The sequence below is a fragment of the Polistes fuscatus genome, unplaced genomic scaffold, assembly GCF_010416935.1.
Source record: "Polistes fuscatus isolate 324 unplaced genomic scaffold, CU_Pfus_HIC Scaffold12, whole genome shotgun sequence".
In the NCBI taxonomy this organism is placed as follows: Eukaryota; Metazoa; Arthropoda; class Insecta; order Hymenoptera; family Vespidae; genus Polistes; species Polistes fuscatus.
In genome coordinates, this window is record NW_025113020.1 from 3,463,276 (window position 1) to 3,490,049 (window position 26,774).

The 26,774-nt window shown below is 26.6% G+C and overlaps 3 protein-coding genes and 1 long non-coding RNA gene across 6 annotated transcripts; 1 reads left to right on the forward strand and 3 right to left on the reverse strand.

Annotated features, from left to right (window-relative positions):
* Positions 1-7,496: 7,496 nt before the first annotated feature.
* LOC122513452 lies at positions 7,497-8,306 on the reverse strand. Its single transcript, XR_006302757.1, has 2 exons — positions 8,204-8,306; positions 7,497-8,104 (listed from the first exon to the last, which is right to left on the reverse strand). It is a non-coding gene; the product is annotated as an uncharacterized LOC122513452 (long non-coding RNA).
* A 183-nt stretch (positions 8,307-8,489) lies between these two features.
* LOC122513412 (nucleoporin GLE1-like) lies at positions 8,490-10,194 on the reverse strand. Its single transcript, XM_043629749.1, has 4 exons — positions 9,948-10,194; positions 9,386-9,690; positions 8,924-9,302; positions 8,490-8,790 (listed from the first exon to the last, which is right to left on the reverse strand). The coding sequence occupies exons 1-4, from the start codon at positions 9,976-9,978 to the stop codon at positions 8,528-8,530; spliced, it is 978 nt and encodes a 325-aa protein (XP_043485684.1). The 5' UTR covers positions 9,979-10,194; the 3' UTR covers positions 8,490-8,527.
* A 3,928-nt stretch (positions 10,195-14,122) lies between these two features.
* LOC122513461 (TELO2-interacting protein 1 homolog) lies at positions 14,123-18,566 on the reverse strand. 3 transcript variants are annotated; one of them, XM_043629823.1, is made up of 14 exons: positions 18,257-18,566; positions 18,038-18,174; positions 17,783-17,960; positions 17,633-17,673; positions 17,496-17,560; positions 17,068-17,390; positions 16,767-16,978; positions 16,279-16,677; positions 15,934-16,179; positions 15,305-15,850; positions 14,933-15,233; positions 14,609-14,837; positions 14,398-14,532; positions 14,123-14,298 (listed from the first exon to the last, which is right to left on the reverse strand). In XM_043629823.1, the coding sequence occupies exons 1-14, from the start codon at positions 18,448-18,450 to the stop codon at positions 14,230-14,232; spliced, it is 3,075 nt and encodes a 1,024-aa protein (XP_043485758.1). In that variant the 5' UTR covers positions 18,451-18,566; the 3' UTR covers positions 14,123-14,229. The 3 variants fall into 3 exon arrangements, with proteins under 3 accessions (XP_043485758.1, XP_043485757.1, XP_043485759.1); XM_043629822.1 differs by having other exon boundaries at positions 17,496-17,673; XM_043629824.1 differs by lacking the exons at positions 18,038-18,174; positions 18,257-18,566 and having other exon boundaries at positions 17,637-17,673; positions 17,783-17,832.
* Positions 18,567-20,421: 1,855 nt separating this feature from the next.
* Positions 20,422-23,935, forward strand: LOC122513182. Its single transcript, XM_043629450.1, has 7 exons — positions 20,422-20,586; positions 21,135-21,254; positions 21,360-21,477; positions 21,975-22,236; positions 23,296-23,418; positions 23,483-23,573; positions 23,795-23,935. The coding sequence occupies exons 1-7, from the start codon at positions 20,422-20,424 to the stop codon at positions 23,933-23,935; spliced, it is 1,020 nt and encodes a 339-aa protein (XP_043485385.1).
* Positions 23,936-26,774: the final 2,839 nt, after the last annotated feature.

Below are 26,774 nucleotides of genomic sequence, written 5' to 3' on the forward strand. Positions count from 1 at the left end.
TTCATAGAAATTGATGTACGGGTTATTCCATTGGACACGTTTATGAATATTATCATTCACCATTTCAAAGAAAAATTTAATCTTTTTATCACTTGGTACGCAGATAATATTTGCTACATATTCAAATCTGTTTAACCACCTAAAAAATGGTTCTACTTCTTCTGACACGAAAACTCGCATCTTTGTAAGTGCTTCATTTTTATAAAACTTCATTTGAATTTTTTCGCATGATAAATTCTCGTCACTCATTATATTCAATAGGGAAAAGCCTTTTTATTACTTATTATACTTTCGAAAAATCTTTGTTTTGATTTTTTTTTTTTTATCTATAAATGACAGGTGTACACTTTTCTTTACATAATTTAAAACAATTTTCCTTCAATAGCACGTTTACGTTAAATATTTTGTACGATAATTGTGTGATTTATACAGAAGAAACCGATCTTTGTATCTTAACGAACATTAAAAATTATTTTCAAAAACTGTAATGTTAACTGGATTAAATATGTAATTGCTTAATTAATATCTTAACGGTTTAACGTATGCTCAACGACTAACAGTTTAAACTTTATTTCTTTTAGATAGGAGTTGTTATGGGGAAAACATTTATCGCTTTACATTTGTCCTTGGTAGAATTAATAATATATTTACTATTGAGCACAATGAACAGTTCATTGTGTATTTTAAATCCATACGTTAGAAAGAAAAAGCAAACATATTATCCTTCCGACGATATCATTAATTTTTTAACTTATACGAAATTTCTGATATTTATACTCAAATTTATTGAACCAAACGTGAAACTCATCATCCTTTCCTAGTTTGTAAATATTCATCTTTAAAAGTGCATGATCTCGATAATTCGTTATCAGATTAACTTTAACAAATTCAACTGCAATTTTTAAAGCTTCATAGAACGATAATTTTGGAAATTGCTTGAAACGAATCCTTATATCATTTTCGCGTAGTCCAATAATAAATGTATCCAACAATTTTTCGTCAAGGTTCGTTGTACTAATGCAGTTTTTATATAATTTTCGTAAACTATGAGCATAATTTTCTATAGTTTCATGTTCGTACTGTTTACGATAGCATAGACGTTTACTGTGTACATCAATTTCATTGGGAAAAAAATGACCAATGTAAAAGTTTATTACTTCTTTGTAAAAATGTTCAGAAATGTTGACATAAGGATAAGAATTCTGCACAGACGTATTGACAACATTGTCCACCATTTCATAAAAAAATTCAACCATTTTATTATTCGGTACGTCGATCAAATCTGCTACATACTCAAATCTATTTAACCAAACGTAGAACTCATCATCGTTTCTTTGTTTGTAAATACTCATCTTTAAAAGAGCTCGATCAACGTAATACGATATTAGATACATTTTTGCAAATTCAACGGCCCGCTTTACCATTTGATCGAATGATGAGCTAGGATTTACTCTTAAATAAATTCTAACATCATTTTCACGAAGTCCGTTAATGAATTGTTTGCATAATAATATTTCTTTGTTGTCAATCGTATATGTGCACTTATTAAATATTTCTCGTAAACTATTTGCATAATTTTCTATAGTCTCGTTTTCGTATTGATGTCTACACGCTAAACGTTTTCCGTGTAAATTATTTTCTTCGGGAGAAAAAAGACTAAGGTATTTAATTACTATATCGTTGTATGAAAGTTCAGAAAATTTTACGGAACGATAAGTCTCCTGGACGTACGTGTGACAATTATTATCCACCATCTTATTGAACAACTCAACCATTTTATCATTAGGTACATCGATAACATTTGCTACATAATCAAATTTATTGAACCAAACGTGGAACTCATCATCGTTTCCTTGTTTGTAAATATTCATCTTTAAAAGAGCTCGATCAACGTAATACGATATTAGATTAACTTTTTCAAAGTCAATGGCCTTTGCCACCATTTCATCAAACGAATTGCATTTCATTTCCCACAAATAATTTCTTATTTCACTTTCGCGTATTCCGTAAAGGAATTTCTCAATCAATTTTTCATCCGTTCTGTCTCTATAATCGCACTTAATAATTAATCTTCGTAAATAGTTAGCATATTGTTTTATCTTCTCGTGTTCGTATTGATCTCGAAAGTTGAAAAGTACTCTGTATATATTTAATTTCTGTGGATTGAAATAACCTGAATAATAGTTAATTATGTCCTCATATGGTAGTTCATAGAAATTGATGTACCGATTTTTCCGCTGGACACGTTTATGTACTTTATCACTCACCATTTTAAAGAAAAATTTAATCATTTTATTTTTCGGTACGCAGATAATGTTTGCTACATTTTTCAAATCTGTTTAACCACCTAAAAAATTTTTCCCCTTTTACTGACGCGTAAACTTGCATCATTGTAAGTGCTTGAATTTTATAATTTTTCAATTGAATTTTTTTTTCTGATAATATATTCTTGCTCATTATGTTCAATAGGGAAAAGCCTTTTTATTATTTACTATACTTTCAAAATATCTTTGTTTTGATTTTTGTTTTTTTCTTCTACCAATGACAGGTGTACACTTTTCTTAATATGATTGAAAACAATTTTCCTTCAATAACACGTTTACGTTAAATATTTTGTACGATAATTTTGTGATTTATATTGGAGAAACCGATCTTTGTGTCGTAACGAACATTAAAAATTATTTTCAAAAACTGTAATGTTAACTGGATTAAATATGTAATTGCTTAATTAATATCTTAACGGTTTTACGTATGCCCAACGACTAACAGTTTAAACTTTATTTCTTTTAGATAGGAGTGGTTATGGGGAAAACATTTTTCGCTTTACATTTGCCCTTGGTAGAATTAATAATATATTTACTAATGAGCACAATAAACTGTTCATTGCGTATTTCAAATTTATACGTTAGAAAAAATAAAGCAAATATTATCCATCCGACGATGTCATTAATTTTTAAACTTATACGAAATTTCTGATATTGGCATATTTTGAATCGTGTTATTTAAGTTTCACTACTCAGATAGCAATCGGATAGCAGGAATAAAAAATATTTTAATTTGGTCGGTTACCTGATTCGTAAATACAAATATATCTTCATCTTCGTTGCAGTGATGTAATATGATCGTAAATTATATTATCATTTAAATAATTTACCATAATGTAAAATGTTTATTTAGTAGAACTCACGTCCAACTTTCGAATAAATAAATTATAAATTAAGATACTATTTCATAATAATTTATTTAAAAGGGTAAAAATAAACTTATCTTTTCCAAAAAGTGATTAAAAATCAAAGAATTTTCAAAACTGTATTTTAATGAAAGACTGTATAATTAATTTTTATAAACTTTAATAAACTTGGATAAATGTATTATTTCAAGCGGTACTTAAATTGTTTTTTCATTGGTTTTCGAATAATTCTTGTGATTATAAAAGATGATACAGTGTGTGGTAATGTATAATTCTTCGTTTAATTAATTACATGTCTAAATTTTTGTCAATTTCAATTGCAGCAAATTTTTGCTTCCGTTATCTTTTGTTTTATTTGTTTATTTTTTAATGGCCCATAGTTCATTTAATTGTGATTATTAATTTGGCAAATTTCAGTTTTTGTTTTTTCAAATTTCGCGGCCATTACTAACATTTGATTGAATGATAAGATATGATATTCAATTAAATGTGATCTTATATCTTTGTCGCGTATTCCACTATAGAATCGTAAACATAATTTATTTTCTGTGTCATCTGTTAAATGCCTGCTATGATATAAAGATCGTAATCTAATACCATATTGTAGGACTGACTCTTCTTCATATTGATTTCGAGACATGAAACGTTTGTCGTTCATATCAATTTCACGGAAAGTAGCAAAATGAAAATAATAATATTCTATTATTTGATCGTATTTAAGTTGAGAAAATTTGACAGAAGGATAAGTCTTCCGTACAGACGTATGTACATCATTATCTACCATCTTATTGAACAACTTAATCATTTTATCAAATGGTACGTCAATAACATGTGCTACATACTCGAATCTATTTAACCAAACATAAAACAAAGCTTCCTTCCTTGGATTGTAAATATTAATCTTTAAAATAGCTTGCTCAACATAATACGATATTAGATTAACTCTTGCAAATTTAATGGCCTCTTCTCGAATATAATAGAATGGTTCTTTACATATCTTTTTTACATATAAAAACATCGAATATTCGCGTAGTCCACGTAAAAATAAGTTAGTTAACTTGTTGTGTTCATTGAATAAAAATTCGCACTGAAAAATAAATTTTTGTAAACAATTGGCATACATTTCTACCGACTCGTATTCGTATTGATCTCGATTGTAGAAACGTTTTCTGTATGTTTTACTTTTATTGTAAGAAACTAAATGATTGAGGTAATAGTTTATTATTTCATTGTATGAAAGTTCAGAGAAATCGACAGAATAATTAATTTTCCGTACACACGTATGGACAGCATTGTCCACCATTTGATTAAAAAATTCAACCATTTTAATATTCGGAACATTGATCATAAAAACCACATATTCAAATCTATTTAACCATTGGTAAAAAACACTTTCTTTCAATGGATTGTAAATATTAATCTTTAAAAGAGCTCGATCAACGTAATACGATATTAGATTCATTTTGGAAAAGTCAACGGCCCTCATTACCATTTGATCGAATAATGTGTCACGATTTTCTTTTAAATAATTTATTACATCATTTTCACGCAGTCCGTTCATGAATTGTTCGCACAATAATATTTCTTCGTTGTCAATCGTATATTTGCACTTAATAAATATTGCTCGTAAACTATTCGCATAATTTTCTATAGTCTCGTGTTCGTATTGATGTCTACAAGCGAAACGTTTTTCGTGTAAATTATTTTCTTCGGGAGAAAAAAGATGAAGGTAATAAATTACTATATCGTCGTACGAAAGTTCAGCAAAATTTACGGAAGGATAAGTCTTTTTGACGTGCATATGAAAATTATTATCCACCATTTCATTGAGTAACTCAATCATTTTATTATCCGGTACGTCAATCACATTTGCCACATACTCAAATTTATTTAACCAAACGTGAAACTCGTCATTCTTTCTTAATTTGTAAATATTAATCTTTAAAAGTGCTTGATCTCGATAATACGTTTTTAGGTTAGCTTTTTCAAATTTAATGGCCATTTTTACCATTGTATTGAACAATAATTTAGGATCATTTTTTAAGTTAGTTCTTATATCATTTTCGCGTAATCCATTAACGAATCTTCTGATTAATTCATTTCTGTATTCTATATAACAGCACTTATCTATTAATTTTTGTAAACAATTAGCATATTTTTCTAACGACTCTTCTTCGTATTGATCTCGATAAGCAAAACGTTTTTTGAATGAATTATTGTGAGGGACAAAATGTAAAAGGAAATGTTCTATTACTACTTCGTATGAAAGTTTAGTATAATCACAATAAGAATAAATCTTTGAAACATTTAGATAGACATCATTATCAATCATTGTAATGAAAAATTGTACCATTTTATTGTACGGTACGTCGATCATATCCGCAACGTACTCAAATTTATTCAACCATTTTGCAAAATTATTTTCTTTTGCTGGATTGTAAGTATTCATTTTTAAAAGTGCATGATCTTGATAATACGTTATCAAATTACCTTTTGCAAATTCAATGGCCAGTTTTACCGCTTCATCGAACGATAATTTTGTAAATTTCTTTAAATGATTTCTTATATCATTTTCTCGTATTCCAATAATAAATTGTTCCAATAATTTTTCTTCAAGATCGGTTGTATGAATGCATTTTTTAGATATTTTTCGTAAACTATGAGCGTAATTTTCTATAGTTTCATGTGGATATTGTTTACGAGAGCATATACGTTCTCTGTGTATATCAACTTCATAGGGAAAATAATGACGAAAGAAAAGTCTTATTATATCTTCGTATGAATGTTCAAAGGTTTTAGTGCAAGGGAAATTATTCAGTACAGATTTATAGACATGATTATCCACCATTTGATTAAAAAATTCAAGCATTCTATCATCTGGTACCTCGATCATATCTGCTACATATTCGAATTTATTGAACCAATCATAAAAAAATCCTTCTTGAAATGGTTGGTAAATATTAATCATTAAAAGAGCTTGATCAACGTAATACGTTATTAAATGAACTTTTTCAAATTCAATGGCCTTTGCTACCATTTTGTCAAACGATTTAAATTGAAATTGACTCAAATGATTTCTTGTTTTAATTTCGCGTAATCCGTAAGAGAATTTCTCGATCAAATGTACATCCATGTTTTTTCTATAATCAGATTTAATAATTAATATTCGTAAATTATTAGCATAATTTTTTATGGGCTCTTTTTCGTATTGATTTCGAAACATGAAACATGCTGTGCGTATATCAACTTTCATTGATGATAATTCTTGATGATAAAAGGTTATTATCTCTTCGAATGGAAGTTCATAGAAATTGATGTACGGGTTATTCCATTGGACACGTTTATGAATATTATCATTCACCATTTCAAAGAAAAATTTAATCTTTTTATCACTTGGTACGCAGATAATATTTGCTACATATTCAAATCTGTTTAACCACCTAAAAAATGGTTCTACTTCTTCTGACACGAAAACTCGCATCTTTTTAAGTGCTTCATTTTTATAAAACTTCATTTGAATTTTTTCGCATGATAAATTCTCGTCACTCATTATATTCAATAGGGAAAAGCCTTTTTATTACTTATTATACTTTCGAAAAATCTTTGTTTTGATTTTTTTTTTTTTATCTATAAATGACAGGTGTACACTTTTCTTTACATAATTTAAAACAATTTTCCTTCAATAGCACGTTTACGTTAAATATTTTGTACGATAATTGTGTGATTTATACAGAAGAAACCGATCTTTGTATCGTAACGAACATTAAAAATTATTTTCAAAAACTGTAATGTTAACTGGATTAAATATGTAATTGCTTAATTAATATCTTAACGGTTTAACGTATGTTCAACGACTAACAGTTCAAACTTTATTTCTTTTAGATAGGAATGGAGATAGGAATATATTCAACACCATACATTTGTCCTTAGTTGAATAAACAATATATTTACTAATGAGCACAATAAACTGTTCATTGCATATTTTAAATTCATACGTTAGAAAGAGTAAAGGAAACATTATCCATCCGAAGATGTCATTAATTTTTAAAGTTTTACGAAATTTCTGATATTGGCATATTTTGAATCGTGTTATTGAAGTTTTATAATTATATATATATATATATATATATATATATATATATTTTTCAATCTATATCGATATTAACCCTACTCTTAGGATATAATGTATATTATGTTATAATGTATATTATATTATAATGTATATTTTCATGACCTGCTATAGTAAAATTCTAATAATGCTATAAGAATATATATTTTGCTGATACAAGGTATACAGACTAGATAGTTTTCTTTCAAGAATTTTTATTTTATTCGAAGATATGCAACTTAATGCATGCTAAGAAGACTGCGAAAGATTATCTCAAACGACTCGCATGTTTAGAAATTATGTTATTGTTGTTGCTGTTGTATTTTTGTTTTAAAATAATTGTTTATATTCACGCGGACATATACTCTTGTTCCTTTAAAAAAAAATAACTTATTTATTATATTATCAAATATTAAAAATTCTCATTGCTTTTGTCAACATTAATAAATTATTATTTCATTATTCTGTTTGTACATATTTCGCTAATTGTACACACTCCACAATAATGAAAATAGGGTGAATTCCATGTATATATAACAGTTATTTACGATTAAAAAATGTAAATCAACGCCTACATGATTCTAGAAGATTTTCAGACATCATGGAAAGATTATATTTTTCACCATGCAAGTTTCCAGTACAAATTGTCAATATTGACATATTTATTTGATACTCTCATCTTCTTAACAATCTTTTATTATTTCTATAGACATTTCATTGTGTTTGACTAGAATTTGTTATTGAATATGTGTAATTATCGTTTTCACATTTTGTAGATATTCATTTGACATTACACTTTCTGTATTCTGAAAAAATATAAAATAACGATGTATAAAATTTATATATTGAACAAAAATAAAATAATACAAAAACATATTATTTAATGAAATATATATGTATGGTACCTTTAAGAAATCAAAATTGAATGTTTTATCGGTTGGAATCGGTGCTATTTTAGAATGCCATTATTAAATCTAACTTGCTTACGTTAAACTGTGTTAAACCTAATCTTACAGTTTATTCCATAATCATTGAAAAAGGTAAACACTTATTTCAATTTTTCTATTATCAAATAAATATAATATTATGAAGATCTGTATCTACATTATTTGTTTGTATTTTTTTTTTTTCACCATTTTCTTCTTCTTCCTTTTTTCTTTTTTAATGGTATAAATTATGACACAATGCATAATGATTACGCAAGACGATTTATTATTCATGAACAAAATTTACCAGAAATTCTGAGCGAGATATCCATTGGGAGGTGGTATGAAATCTCTGGCTAACGTTATCTTTAAAAATTTCTCTAAATGTATCAACGATTCACCACTTATGCCACCCATGTTTTGTAAACGAGGATATATGTCGTTAGCCAATAACATTAATGTTTTACGAAATTGTCTGCCATAAGCATTGTAAAGAGAATTTCCTGCAACTTCGAATACATCCAAAATAAGAGTGACATAAAGTTCCAACGTGCTTGGATGAGGTTCTATTAAATATGAAAAATAAAATATAACAAGATTAACAATTGAATGATCAATTATGAAATACTAAACATATAACAATAATAATAATAATAATAATAATAATAATAAAATGAGAAAATAAAAATGTAACTTTACCACTATTCAAAGTAACTGCGAGCCACCTCCATGCATATCGTAATCCATGAGGGTGTCTTTTTGTAATTCCTCTTCTTTGCGATGTTACCGTTACAGAAATATATAATCTCATTAATCCAGACATTCTTTTCAAAAATTTATCCTGTTTCTCGATAATACCATTTTTTGAATATTTGTAACCCAACAATTTGTAATATTCTTTGTTAGTTTGTCCTTCTATTTTTGGCATGAATACTGGTACCGTAAAAGGACAAATTTGATGGAAGTGCGCTAAAAGTAGTTTGCCAAAGTCAGCATATTTGTTCCAAAGTGCTACAATTATAGCTGCTATGGCGAATACTATTTCTGGTTTTCTCAAAACCACTGTTTCTCCTTGGCTCTGTTTAAATAGGTAAAACTTTATTAAAATAATTCATTGAGGTAAATGAATAAATTAAAATTAATTAAATGAAAGATATGTACCACTATTTTTTTGGCTAAAGTGTCTTTACAAAATGCAGTTATTTGTGGATGCTGTATTATGTAAGATGATGATTTTCCCATAAGAATATTGTGCAATTTCTCATATTTATCTTTAAGATCTTGGGCGTTGATAACGGAAATTGCATTGAAAGAAATATTTATTTCTTTTTGATAGTGGGATCTAAATGTTTTTGTATTTGATGATCTTAAAAACTCGTCATAAGTTTTGGCATAATTTTTCAAAAATTCTTGACTTTCTTTGTAAATTTGTAATGATTCTTTATCGACATATTTATATAAATTATCTAAAAAAAGAAAAGGAAATATATATATATATATATATATAGAAAATATTATTTTTCAAGACATAAAATAACATTTGATTAACTCATTTGCTACCACACATTCTCATCAAAAGAGATCCAAAATGCAGCCTTTATGCAGTCTAATTATCTTATTTATTATCATAACAAAAGTGTGACGCTGACCTCCCAATAGAAATCAAAGCGTATCACAGATATATGACGCTAATAACTAATACATTAATAAAGAAACAGTATACCTTCTATTTTCTGTAAGGATACAGTTGACATTAAAGTTGAATTATCTTCAGAATTAGCTTGTTGATTAATAGTTGTTTCTATTGTTTGAGCTGCTTCTGGGACAGTTTTTGAATCATGTTCTGGAACAATTTTAGAAACAGATTCATGAATAAGTTTTCGAGTAGTTTCTTGAACAGTTTCTGGAATGGTTTCCAGAACAATGTTTTGAACTTGATTATTGCCTATGTTTTTGTCTACAACATCATAATCAGTTTATTCAGGAGTTAAAGGTTCATAAATTGTTACAACTTCTTCTGTTTGGGATGGTTCTTTCTGATTTAAATTTGTATTTTTTTTCGTCCGTGCTAGATTCAAGAATTTCATTCTTTACGTCTGTAGTATCTACAAGTATGAGACTTTCCCGGTAATCGTTAGTAAATACGGACGTGTTTATCTACCATTCCCGAGAATATCAGTATTTAAATAATAAATACGTTGAGATACAGTGTAACCTACGTTAGGTTTACATCGCAGATACAATGGTGAAGTGGCCAGTATCCTAGCGAGGTAACACTGCACCCACGCGGGTAACCGCATGTTCAAGCCTATGGCAAAAAAGCTTTGACCATGGAAATTAACAACATTCTACCTCTTAAAATAATTAATAACGGCAGCAGTTACATTATTCGAACAAGAGCTAATACCGAAATAAGTCAACCGTCGATGGAAACAAAACAATCCTCTAACCTTGCTCGTACAGATTCGCAAAATTGGATTCCCGCTAAATCAACCAAATTACAGGGTTCAAAAAAGCGCAAGATGGATGAAACAAAAAACAACAAAAGCAATATAGTTAAAATAACAAATGAATTAGACAAACTTGGTCACAAGATAAGATCAATAAATAATAAAACAAAATTCGATACCAAACAGCCGCTACCTTTATTTTTTATCGAACTGGCTCCTCAGGATAATAACAAAAACATATACGAGATTAATATCCTGCTTAATACAATAATTAAAGTCGAATCACCTAGAACTAAAAGTGAAATATCACAATGCACACGATGCCAAGCTTAATACAAAGCAAAACTTCCGACTTAATAAACTTCGGCGTCCTAAAAAACCTAAACCTAATTCACTTTAAAACCGAATCATCTCAACTCTGACCATTCACCCATAATAATCACATACCAGAACAAACCTATCCTATATAAAAAAATCACCAACTCTGTACAATGGAAGTACAAATTGGATGATCTTTAAAGAAATTTTAGAATCCAAATTGAACTGTAATATTCCGCTCAAGACCTCTTTACAAATAGAAAAAGCGGTTAATAATTGAACAGATGCTATACAAGAAGCAGCGTTGGCATCTACATCTCAAAATGTTTTACCCAGAAAAATTCCGTCATATCCTAGCTTTAAAAAATATCAATTTTTATTGATTTATTTCAAATGACTCAAAATCACAGTTGGCAGAAAATAATCCCAGTGGCGTATGCGAGGTTTCCCAAACGCCCCTATCTTATTTTAATAGTTTTTATTTTAAGTAATCGTCAATACTGTAAATCTTGATACTTAAACATTATAAAATGGCGGACGATTATTTACATTTAAACCGACATTATAAATAATTGAATATTAGGAATCCAAATTAATTTCTTTACATAATCTTATAAACAGAGAAATAAAGAGATATATAAAAACTAAAATAAATAATAAATTTTAAGCAAATTATACCACTGTTTATAATAAGACAATTTCAAAACGAATAAATTTCACATCAAACACATATTTAATCCTATTTTATAATTACTTATTTATTTATTGACGTGTGGTTTTTGCTACGAATGCATCTATGCCATTTTCGTTTCGCAACATTTGTTAATTCCAGAAAAGAAATACATAATACCAATATATATATATATATATATTATTGTATAAATCAATTCTTACCTTGTCTAGTAGGATTCATATTAATTGTCATCACTGGTTGTCCAAGTAAATATGCATACCACAAAGAAAAAAATGAATGTATCGAAGAATAGAAAAAAATCCAGCATTCCATGAACCATCTAGCTTATTGTAAAACGTACAAAAATAAAAATGTATTCTACCAGCCCTAAAAGTCTAAATCTTTACTTTTCTTTACATATCTAAAATCTGTCTGATCTTTTTTTTCGTACGATATTTTAAAAATAGTGAAAATTTGACTTTAAGAAATCTAATTTAAATCTTTAAATCAATAAAAAAAAGTTCTTCTTCGAGATTAAATAATCTTCACTTGTGTGGTAGATCATAAAAAGAATAATTAAATATATTTATTATCACCGGAATTACAACAGTGCAGTATGTGCACGTATTGAAAGCAAATAAAAAATATTTTTCTTATAGTTGACATCAAATTTCAATTTTCTGCGTTTAATAATCTACTAATCAGATTGTGTGAATGCATAAAATAAATAGTTTAAGTATATAATTCTGACTAAATTCATACTTTCATTGGTCAAATTAGTTATGCAACGTAATAAATAATTATTTTATACGGATTTCATGCATAATCGATAAAATATATACGTAATTTTTGATCTATTTAACAAATTATTTTCAAAACTCACCGTTTATATTTCATTGTGGTAAAAGTTGAGACTGAATATCGGTTCTAAAATTATTACCGTATTTATACTTTCCTGATTTGACTTTGTAAGATCCTTTATTACTTTGTTTATTTTAAGAAAAGCAACAAATGGTAGAAGTGGAGATGAAGAGAGGAAATATAGAAAGAAACAGAACGAAAAGAATCGGAATCAATTGTCTGATACGTAAATATAAGCATATTATGTATCCTGTGTTTTGTTTTTAAAATATTCTGAGAACTACGACTAAATATGTAGGCATATTATTCTTATGTGTGTGTGTGTGTGTGTGTGTGAAATAAATAATTACGTTTTTCGTTATTACCGTATTATTGTCAATTATTTCAATATTATCCGGATACAAATTTTTATTTTACTTAACAAATCCATATGCCAATTATAAATATATAAATATTTAATATAAAATGTGTATATGAATAATATAAATATATATATATATATATATTTCTTTTTTAAATTGTATATTGAAATGTAAACGTATTTTCTGAAAATTTTATTTCAAAATCGGCACGACTTTTCCAAACAATTCTAAACATTTAACGGAATATATTCTTCTGTATCAAATTTGAATATCTGATCTCTTCCTAAATTAAATTTTATAAAAAGTATTTTTAATAACTTACTTATAAATTTAAATTGTATCTAGAAGAAATATTTCTTTTGACAATTAATATAATATATGTATATGTTTTACGAATTTTGAAAAAGTTTGACCTTTTAAGTATGTATATGTTTTCATGCTTTATTTTGAAAGTATTTCTAAAATTAACGATTAATCATGTGGACATATTATTATTGAAACTAACCATTATTTTTTTCGTTATTAAATATATATATTCACCTAAATATTTTCCACCAATATCTGCGCGCCAAAATACGAACGAATTTATGTGACACACAACCCAATATTAAACTTAATAAAAACAAATTTTTATGAGAGTGAAAGAAAATTTCCATAGTGAACAGAGAAATTTGGAAGGATCTACATCGATATTGACCCTACTCTTAGGATATAATGTATAATTTTAATGACCTGCTATAGTATAAATTCTAATAATGCTATAAGAATTTATATTTTTGCTGATACAAGTTACACAGACTAAATAGTTTTCTTTCAAGAATTTTTATTTTATTCGAAGATATGCAACTTAATGCATGCTAAGAAGACTGCGAAAGATTATCTCAAACGACTCGCATATTTAGAAATTATGTTATTGTTGTTGTTGTATTTTTGTTTGAAAATAATTGTTTATATTCTTGCGGTCATATACTCTTGTACCTTTAAAAAAAAATATCTTATTTATTATATTATCAAATATTAAAAATTCTCATAGCTTTTGTTAACATTATTAAAATTATTATTTCATTTTTGTTTGTACACATTTCGCTAATTGTACACACTCAACAATAATGAAAATATGGTGAATTCTATGTGTATATAATAGTTATTTATGATTAAAAAATATAAATCAACACCTACATGATTCTAGAAGATTTTCAGCATCATGGAAAGATTAAATTTTTCACCATGCAAGTTTCCAGTACAAATTGTCAAGTATTGACATATTTATTTGATACTCTCATCTTTTTAACAATCTTTTATTATTTCTATAGACATTTCATTGTGTTTGACTAGAATTTGTTATTGAATATGTGTAATTATCGTTTTCACATTTTGTAGATATTCATTTGACATTACACTTTCTGTATTCTGAAAAAATATAAAATAACGATGTATAAAATTTATATATTGAACAAAAATAAAATAATACAAAAACATATTATTTAATGAAATATATATGTATGGTACCTTTAAGAAATCAAAATTGAATGTTTCATCGGTTGGAATTGGTGCTATTTTAGAATGCCAAATACTAAGACATTTTGTTAAAACCATATCGCTATTGTAATCGGTGAGTTCTTTATACAAATTTATGCAACAGTTCTACAAGAAATATCATATAATTAATTTCTCTTTTTTTATATATTATTAGATTATTCAATGATAATATATACTCTACTTGTAATATTGGATGTTGACGCGAACTAAGATATACTTCTGTAATACTCAATATATTCCATAAATCTTTTTCAATAAGTTTCAGATCTTTTACTATTTGTCCCAACGTAGATAATAATTCTTTTTGAAGTTTGTACATTTGTGTAAACTTATAAACCGCATCGGTAGATTTGTTGTAACTTTCTTTAGCAGATTTATTCATAAAATTTGATAATGCCGGTAGTATTTGTCTAGATTGTTACGAGATAATTAAAAAATTCGATTAAAAACAAAAATTCAATTTTTATCTCACAAAACCAAAAAAATAAAAGACAAATGGACTTACTTTAATGTTCTAGACCTAATGAAATCTTTCGAAACATGCGCAAGTACGCGTAATAATTGCCATGAACGATTAATAACAAGTACATTTTGATCTTTAAATCTGTCTACTAATGGATGCCATATTTGATGTACGATTGGTAATAACTGATTTTCCCATTTAATTAAAATTGGCACACCTTCCTCTAAAGTTAACATAGCGATAAGTAATTGCTTGATATCTTTTGAAGGTAAAAAATGTAAGCAACTTATTAAAACATCTTCGACCATTTTTATATGCGTTGGTAAATTATTCTTTTCCTCTTCTATAAAAAGGAATAAAAAATATTTTGTATTTATGATATATGTAAATTATTTACAAAATATATACGCATACCTTCTTCCTCAGCCATTGAATTCATGTTAGATTCTTCATCTTGATTCTCCGTATTTTCTTCATCCGTAACTTCGTTGTCAAGATTTTGGTCAGTTTGTTCTTTTGCTTTTCTTGCTTCATAAAATTCTAATAAATTTAATGTAATAATTTCATGTGGTTCTTTTTGAATTAACGTAGGCGATGTTTGTGTTACATCTGCGTCTGGTTCTGCTGTTAATTTCTTTATATACAGTATAAATATATAAAAAACGTTTAAAAAAGAGAACGTATTTCGTTTTTGAAAGACAGTATTTAATTGTAGAAGAACATCCAATACAATTTCTTTTAAACACGGTAACACGTCCATAGAACTATATTTCATGACAACTTTGACAACATCAAGAACTCCTGGATTTCTTTCTATTCTACGTAGCTTAACAGTCACATGATAAGAAAAATAATCTACATTTGCCCGTAGAAGATTTCCTATTGTTTTATATTTTAGCGCTTCTGCAATATTTTCTAAAGTTTCTATTCCTACTCGACTTAAAAGACTATTTGTACTTCCTGCAATAAAAATATAATTAAAATAACATATATGTATGTGTGTGTATAGAAATATGAAAATAATGAGAATATATATTATATACCAGCTCTTTCGATAACAAAATATAAAATTTTCAGAAGAAATTTCTCAAAATCGGGTCCTAAATTCTTAGCAATTTGTCCTAAGCCTTCCGTTAAAAGGCAACATTGTACCACATTATTTTGTGCAACGCGTAATGGTATATCCTCTGTAACTTCGATAGGTAAATACCAAAAATCTTCAGTAATATAAAATTCAATAATTTCCTTATACAATGACAACGTTGATGTATTATTGCATGTAATGGGAACTGTAACATTACAAAATGATAAATTCAACTTAGTTGTAGAAAAATTGAAATTTCTATTAATCTAATTTTCCATTATTATATATAATATTAGTCATTTACCATTTACTATTGAATTAAGTAGATATATTAATTCTTTCCTATGTTGAGGTACATTATACATAGCCTGAAGAATATTGTCGACTAAAATTCTTAGATCGCTGTACGTTCCCAGAAGCTCGCATATAGTAGCAATTTTCTCCTTACAACAAATATCCTGTATAAACTTCAATTGTTTCCATGAATGCATTGGGCTACGATGAGTCAAATCATCAAGATCTTTTACACCGATATCTTCTAAAAGAGTAATACCATTGCAATCTATTTCAATGATGTATAAAAGAGCTTGTATCAATCTCCGTACGTGTGCTACAGATTGTATAGTAGCTGGCAATCTTTCTTTTCCTAGTAATCTTAAATATCCACAAAGGTGATTTAAACCTACTAGTTGTTCGCTATCATCTGTAAATTAAATAAACATGTTAAAAAAAATATTCATTCTTGTTATTAAAATGATGATACATAATTAATATTAAGTATATCATTCCTACCAGAACTTCTTATGATGCGTGGCAATTGCGTAAGTAATTTATAAAAACTTTCTTCTAATAATTCGACCAATGGTTTCATATCTATGTTCTGCATATAAGATTCATTAATTTTATCTAACGCTTTCTTAGCTTCTTCTTTAACTTCTTCGTTGTCATCTTCAGATAAAGAAATCAAATATTCTATTAGCTCCATAATGCTTGGCTTCATATTTCTTTATAGAATGAATATTATGTCAATAAATGGTCAATATTAAATGAAAAATATATTAATTATTTATTACTAATTATTATTAATATTAACCTGGCACACGTTGCTATTAATAAACTAATACTTGTAGCCAATTCTTTTCTAACTTTAAAATGAGAATGTTTTCTTAAGGGATTCATTGCTCGTACAAGTACGTTTAATTTAATAGCTGCGGCATTTAACCACTCTTGATTCCTTTCTGTCGAATTTAAAAGCTTTTCAACTCCGATAGCTTCTTCACAATGTAATTTATTTTCTAACGGATCAATTACATTAGTTTCTTCTTCTTTAATGCTAAAGACCGAAGGCATAGTTTCCTCATTGAGCTTATCTTGCATTACAAGACGTATTATCTTAGCCCATGCTCTAATGGCCATCTAAAATAATTTTAGTCAATCAAGTATATCATTTTTATTCCATCTATGTATATATCCATGTATAATAAGGAAAAAATGTATAATAAAAAATACAAATCTTAATACCATTGTAATTTTATGACCTTGAATATCGCTTCCCAAAGCAACTTCCTGCAATCCACTAACGATACCTGGTAACAATAACATTATAGTATTTGCTACTTGATATACCATGACGATATCAAACTCATTGGAAGAATCACCTACATAGCATAAAGCCATTACGGTTTCTATAGCTATTAACCTGTATCATAGAACAATTTCATATCATTACAACATATTATTTGTAATATCGATAAAAGATAGAAAAAAAATAAAATAATTTTTTTAATAAACATTTAATAATATATTACCTCAGGGAACGTGATTTTTCGTATTTAGCAATTGATACGCATAGATATATACTGTGAGCAAGTTTGGGTGCATATTGTCGTGTATATAATTCTTCAATGACATTTGTAAAAGAACTGTTTAATAAATCCTGAAGACAGAGAAGTACTGTTTCTTTCAATTCTTCATGGCAAGGAATAACTGTAAAATTACTTACTGTTATAAAAAAGACTTACATCAGCATTAGTTTAATTTAATAAATAAGAATTGTTACATACCTTTTTGAGGTTCTTTCTTGTCATAAATTAGAGATAAAGTAATAGTATATAACTTATCAAAAGCTTTATACTTTGTAATTTTGCCTTTTGATAGAACAGTTCTTATGATTTTCACTAAATATTCTTTGGAATGTTTACTAAAAATAAATGAACAAACAAATAAAATATAGCAATATTCTTATTAAGGTAATTAAAATATATTATGCATTACTATATTACCTGACATCCTCATTTTGTAAATGTACAATTACAGGAAACAAAATATAATCCAATAAATCTTGAATAGCACCACCCGAGATTGTTTTTATACAATCAATAATCTCCAACGAACATTTAATACTTGGATTTTTCATTAATGAATCGCAAAGTGGTTTAAGTGCTGTAAAACCTTTTTGAAGTTCATGTCGGTCCATAATTTTTAAACAAAGAGAAATCTATCAATTTTTATCTTCATTAACGTAAATGCGATAGTCGTAAAATGTATGTAAATATCTTAAGCGAGTGCTTTTATTCGTCTCCTTAATTTGAGGTTATGATCTTCGTTAATAGAAAGATTTGTTTACGTGAACGGTCGGTAATAGTCGGAATCTACTCTTCTTTGATAATCTGTCATAGAAGATTTCTTCCTACCTTATCGACACGACCTTTATTTTTTTAATAAAATTCAAAGTAATTTATTTTTTTTTCTTTTTCTTTTAAAGATACATAATAAAACGTTTTGTTGTTTAACAATTAAATAGTTAAATTATTATAAGAATAAATGTTAATACATAAAGAAATAAAGATACTAAAGATTAAAGACACTTACCAGAGAAAAATAATTTCATTCTTAACAATAAAATATTCATTATAATTATTTCTGTATTATTCTTTTATTTTTAAAGTTTCCTGAATTTGGGAGACAGTTGTGACCTTTTTGCTATTCAAATTCATGTTCGATGAATTCTTCTTAAAGAAAAATTATTAAATTCTGTAATCGAATTATTTTAAAGAATTCAATTCTATAGTCGAATGTGTTGAAAACGTAGTCTTTCATCTCGTTGGAGATATTTAATTTTAATTATTAACTTAATTGTTGAATTTTTGTTATTATCAAATTTAATTGTTCAAGGTATAATTGTTGAATGTTTAATTTTATTATATTTTCTTGTTAAATTTAAGATATTATTTCTTAATTTATATTTCATATTTTTATAAATGTAATTCTATTATGTAAAAACAATCTGTAAAAATGTTATTAAGTTTTACATTATACAATAAATTAGTAATATTCTTTTCCGAAAGATTTATTTAATGAATTTATATTGTTATATTCAATTTTATTTTTTCAGAAAAATTTTTTATTTTGTATAAAAATTAAAATATTTCAAAATGATAAAAAATGAAAATAAAAATGACAAAAAAGCAAAGAATTGTATATTTAATTTCATTTAGTTCACAATGAAGTTATACATTGAAAATAATTTGAGAAATTAAATTTAATAGTTTTATGCATTATGATAATACTTGAAATGGTCAAAACATATAACCACACGGTAGTTTTCACATCGAAAAAATAAATCTATTGTCTTTTTTGTTGTTAAACAAACTATACAACGTTTACGAACTTTCCGAACGAAAATTGTTTCAATGGAAAAAAGAAAATGTTTGTCAGTGAATCTTGATGATAATAATGAACATAGTGTAGTGCTTTTATTTTTGCTTTATTTTATTTAATTATTTCTTCTATTAATTTTGTTTGCTCTATCTTTATAAATATTTTGGAAAATAACGTAATTATTAAAAAGGATCATGTCAAAGAAAATACAAAAATATTTGTTTATAAACAATTTCTTCCCTTAACTTCACCTATTGCTTTTATTGTAATCCAACACAACTGTTGATTTTACATCATAACTTATGTATTATTATTCAGTTTTCATTTCATGTTTGTTTCACGTATCACGTACCTTAACATTTGTGTTATTATTTTTTTTAAGATTGTTATAACAAAAAATTAATCACATATAACGTATTTTTCTCACCCAATAAATTTTTATCTTCCCACACATTTTCGTTCGGCATAAGGTTGTAAAAAATATCACGTTTAACTTGTGCAATGTCGTTGTATCAAAGAACATTTAGTAAACGCGCAAGTCCATTAAAATCCATATAACATCACTGTCGGATTAAATAATAAATACTTTTGTTCTCTAACGTAATTCTAACGATAATTAATTATTTATAACTAAGGAAGTTTTAATACGTTACAATTACAAGTCTCTTTTAACCCTAACTGCAACCCTTTAGTCACATGAAACAGACTTCTTTATTATATAGTTGAAAGAAAGTAACAGATCAAAGTAAAAGACATTTAATATTGTAATACACGTAGAAGGTAGAACATGGTGTCACAGGATTTCTATCACGAAGACAATTATGAAGAGTATTATAAAGTTTTAAGATTCTTTATGCGTATATGCGGACTATGGCCTTATCAAACGTTACTCGTAAAATGTTTCTGTTACGTGATGACTTTATTCTTAACTGAAGGTGTTCTCGTTGGACAGGTAACTTATTCGCATACACATTTCCATATAATAATATAATAATCATTTTATTAAAAATTTCGAAGTCAAAAATTTAGACTATTTTTTTTTTATAATATTCTAACAACAATTACAATTATTTTTTAATCGCTCACAATCACATTCGTACGATTTTATACATTGTATATACAATGGTGGCCATCTTGTGGTGGATATTAGAAAAATTGATATTATTATTACTGAATTGCAAAATTAAATGCAATTATACGATAGTTGCTTGCATATATAGTAAGTGTAAACACTACTGTGTAGTCAAAAAACTTTTACTTATCTTCTAATATTAATAAGAATATAAATTATTTAGGTTAGGATGTAATATTTTAAGAAGACACAATCTTAAATTATTTCATAATTTGAATTATTTATTTAATTTTTCAGTATTTATACGTTATTAATAATGTAATATATCGTTGGTATAATAAAAAATAAAAACAAATTAATACAAAAAAATAAAACAAAACAGATTTCACGTTTGAAAAAATAATTTTCTAATTTTTTTATTAATCCAGTTATCAAAATTAATAGAAGTTCGAAATGACATGGAAGAAGCTATTGATTGTATACCGAATATTATGATATCATTGTTTTGTGGGGCAGAATTCTTAGGACTTTTATTTAACTCTGAAAAGGTATATATATATATCTCATTTACATTTATTAATAAATATTGTATATATTTAATGAATGAAATTCATCTCTCTCGAATGATCGTCACGTTAAATATATTTACACAGTTGAAGCAATGTATCGATACAATCTTTGATGATTGGCAACATTTGTCTTCAAAAATGGAGATTAAATTATTGAAGTCGTATACTTTACAAGGACAAAAATTGGCCATTTTTTACTTAAGTATGACATAATCAAAATATAATTCCAATAATAATAACAATTATTATTATTATTATCTGGACTAGCTCGGCATAGATACTGTAAAACTATTATACAGCAGATCAAAATTTTGTGTATATAAAAACAAGCATTTATTTATTTTATTGTTGTATTTTTTTCCTTTTTACAGGATAAAATTACTTTTCTACTAACACTACTTTACACTTATTCAATACTACCAAAAAGTTCACGTCTATTTACCACTTTCTTTAAAATCAACAGCACACACCAATCATTTTTTTGTTTAAATAAAATTCACTTTTATTTTTCAATGTAGTTTCAAAATTTTGAGAAAAGAATAGGATGGAAACTTTTTAACTTATTCTCGAACAACGTACATGTATATTTCTAAATTTACTACATCCCGACGTTTTTAAGCCACGATCTGCTATTGATAATAATAATAATAATGATAATAAAAAGATTGAATTTATCGTATTTTTCATTGCGTGTTACAGTTTACATGTCGTTTACTGGTTTCATGTTCATTCTGCAACCTATAATTACAATGTTGAGCTCAAGTTTTGATAACTCAACAAATATATTGGAGACTCTTCCGTATCACTTGCGTTATGGCAATCTCGATTTCGAAAAACATTATTACGAGATACTTATTCATTCTTACATTTCTATAATGTCTCATATGCTCATTTCAGCTTCTGTAAATTTAATATACATATCGTTCATTCAACACGCCTGTGGAATATTTGCCGTGATCGGGTAAGAATCAGGTCTCGTTTTTATGATTTTAAAATGATCAAACATGAATATTATTATAGAATTCGTGAAAAAATTGAGCCAACGAACTAACTGAACCGAAATTCGAACCCAGGATTTTTTCTAGCCACTGTTCTAACCATTAACCCTTTAAATATCCAAGAAATTTCTTATCGGTCATTACCAAATTGTGGGCGTTCCTACGCGTAACCGAACATGAGCGTACCAAAAATAGGATGACAAAAAATATAAATCTAATATTTTGTTTCTTTTCTTCTAATAATTTCTAATTAACTTTTTTACCTATTACTAATCCTAAATAATAATATCTAAATTTATAATCAAGTTAACCTAACTTTTTATATATTATTCATTCTAACCTCAAATAATAAAACGTTCTCGCATGAGAACGTTATTAGTTACGGCACTGGTTTTTCTAACAAGTGATGGAAAAGAAGGGGCAAAACGAACAACCTAACCTATACTATTACACTAAATAACGACAAACTTCAATCTGATTGGCTGTACCCTCATAATCACTGACATATAAATTCCTGAAGTCTTTGATACTTAAAGGGTTAAGCTATTTAAAGGGCTCTCGGTCAACTTTTTCACGAATACCTATCATATATTATATATATCAATGTATTACTACAAACATTGTATAAAATGGCCGATCAATCTATATACTGTCTGCTTATAAATGTAATATCTGATGACTCTTTTGTAAATAGATAATTTAAAACTTTTTGTATCAAATAGAAACTTTCCTGATGCAAAATAATTTAATTAACACGTTGACCCCCGCATGTATCACCTATTGCTCAAACGTGAATTTAACTTTTTATGTTTAAATATTAAAAATATTTATTTCATATAAAATAAATCATGCAATAAATTTTCTCAATTTCTTGACCAATTGTAAATCTATTATTATAATTTTCGGCACAAATATCAAGTTTTTAGAAGAGTCTGATTGAGTTATAGAATAATGTAAACCCCATGAATTTTGTTTTTGTTAATAATTAAAAACTAGTAATAGGATATAACAAGTTTTTTCAGGTACAAGTTGGAACATATTGGCGAAGATGAAAATTTAGAAATCAGTTTAAACATTAAAAAGATCGATGACAAAAATTATTGGACGGCTTTAGACTGTTTACGAAAGCACATTAAAGTTATAGAGTTGGTATCAATATTATTGCATCGTTTGTTTCTCTTAAATACAATTGGAAATTTTGATTTACAGATTTTCCGAGCTCATAGATGAATCATTTTCGTCTATGTTTTTATTCACCTTAGGACTCCACGTGTTAATTTTAGCCGTTTCCGGTACACAGGTAATAGAAAATAAAAATCAAATAAGTAAATAAAAATATTATTATAAGACATACGTAATATAGGTTTTATATTTTAATTTCACCCACTTGCAAGTCAAATTGTAAGGCAAAAGGATGAAAAAGATTTGCAAACGGGATGAATTTAACTTGCAAAAGAACGAATTTAAAGTGCAAAAAACCTGTACATATATATTTTATTTATTTATAATTAATTTTTGTAGGTATTAATACATTCTAATGAATTTATCAAAGCTGTGAGATTCGGTGCTCTTTTTGTATCTATAATTATTCAACTCTTATGGCAATGCTGGCAAGCACAGCTTTTATTGGATTATAGTGATTTACCTTACAACAGCGTGTGAGTTGAAATCTGTGTATTAAATTATAAACAAAAATTATATATACGTATTATAAGAATACGTTTATGACAATGATTTTATGAAAATATTTAATAAAGACATATTACATGTATTACGTGACAATTAAAATACATTTATTTTAAATATATATGAATATTCGTAATATTTTTTGTAAGATATTTAAAAAATAATTAAAAAAAAATATGCCTGACAAAAGTATACTAAATATTTGCAAAATAATTATAAAATGACAAGAATATTCAACTGAGTACAACTTAATGTTACAATTAATCTTGTGAAATCAATTTTATGATTAATTAATGCAACATTAAAATCAAATTTACATTAATTTAAAAGTTAATTAACACTCAAATATTTGGTTATTAAGTTCAAACCGTCCGATTACAATTCGATATCGGACATTACAATGACGTAATATATTACTGTATATAAAGATTTTATATTATATTATTTAATTTTATTTATAAATTAATTAATATATAAATTAATTAATTATTATATATATAATAATTATATTTTATTTTATTATTTAATATAAGATTTTATATTATATTATTTAGATATTACTGTATATAAAAAATTATCATTATATGCAACTATAATTTATTTAAAAATGATTAAAATAATTGTTCATACCTTTCACTTACTACGAATATAAAACACTGGTAAAAAATAAATATACACCATATATATTTATTGTTATTCAATATAATTATAGGGTTCAAGCACGTTGGTACAATACTTCAACACGTTGCAAAAAAATACTCGTCTTAATAATGATGCGATCTTCAAAACCGTGCGAAATAACAGCAGGAAGTATGATTACTATCTCCATAGAAACATTCAGTTCGGTAAGATTTCGAAGATTATCTTATACAAGATATTAACAACAAATTTCAACTTTCTAATCTTTTTGTTTTTCTATTCAAAGGTAGTACGAACATCGATGTCTTATTTCACCGTATTGCAATCAATGAAGTGAATGAAAATTACATTCATAATAATAAATATACGTATGATAGTATACACAACTTCGGTTGTGTGATAGATAACAAATTATATAATTTATTAATGAATAAAATAACTGTGATAAAACATATTCAAATTTTAACTTTCCAATTTGTTTTTCATTCAAACGTAGTACAAATGTAAATATTTTATTTCATCGTATTGCAATCGATATAACGAATGAAAATTACATTTGAAATAACAAGTAATACGTTTAATAATATTATATATATTATTTCTGTTGTGAAAGATAACAAATTATATAATTGATTAATTAATCAAAAATGACTCGAGTAAAATATATTTAAATATTATAATGCATTACGTATCCGAAGTAACCACATTTATTCCTTTTTATTTCTATCTTTTAATTCTTGTACTTTCTAATATCTCTCGTCTGTGTCATATGCAAAAGCTACTTTCATAATCCTCTACACAACGTGAGTTCTATGAATGAAAGAGAATACATTAATTTGATATCTTTTACGGATATACATTGTACTTTAATAAATGTTACATCATATTCATTTCAATTCGCATATGTGAAAAACGTATCAACAATATTCTTACACCCCCCTGTAATCTACTAACTTTCTTTCAATTAAATATGCACAAACTTGCTATCATAACCTATAATTCTTCCCATCTTCGAAATAATCGATGACAACAAAGAGATAACCTTTTAAAGAGAATCTATAATACTTACAACATAGTAAGAGAATAATATACCTCAGGGGGAAATGAAATTTAATTTTTTAGTGTTGGTCTATCAACGATGATGGAAATATCGAATACATTTTTTCATACTTATTATTATCATTACAACGTAAGATTATTACGAATGATTGGATTATGGCTGTATCGATCTATCATTTCCAAAATTTTGTATATAATTATGAGCTTTTTAATGAATGAAAAGCATCATAATTTCGCAGGTAAAAAGTGATACGTAATAATAATTTTAATGAAATACTTTGCACTCGTATTTTCAATGTAATTCGACAAAATTATTTTTTAGGCAAATAAAGAAGTTTCAATGAATTATTTTTAAGCAGATAAAGAAGTTTCAATGAATTATTTTTAAGCAAATAAAAAATTTCAATATTGCAGTTTTGTCGATCAGATTGAATTTATATATTTGACGTATTTCTTTCTTCAATTAGGTTACAATATGATTAATATGAATATTACGGGTACACAGGTATATTATTTTACTATATACAACATCAACAAATAATCATCAATTTTAATCAATTAAAAAATAAATATTATTTAATCAATTAATAAATAAATATTTATTTTCAGATAGTATTATACGCTGATGTGTTATTAGAATTTATTAGATTAACCATGTCAGCTTCAGCGCAACTTCTTCATTATAAAGTAATTAGTTTCTATACAATAAATGGATAAAAAGAAACCAAGGAAAAAGGAAGAAGGATATGATATTAATTAGGGATTTAAAAGAAACTAATTACAATTATAATGTTTATGGTAAGCGGTCTTTGGCTAGATTTTACTTGCAATGGAATGTTTAACATGTAAAATATGTTAAACATTATACTGAAAGTAAAATACCATTGCCCAGGTCTAACCACGAGGAGGTAACCGCTTCCGAAGACCCGGGATGTGCATCCTGAAGATGTCCCCATCCGAATTAAATTGAAACCACAGAAAATGAAAGTCCCGAGAACGTTTTTAATAAGCCCCACTCTTGGGCCCCACCCTAAGAGTTTCATTTGGAAAATCCTTGCAATTATTATCAAGAATGTAGAGAAAAGTGGAATACGAAATAACAAAATGATAAAGACGG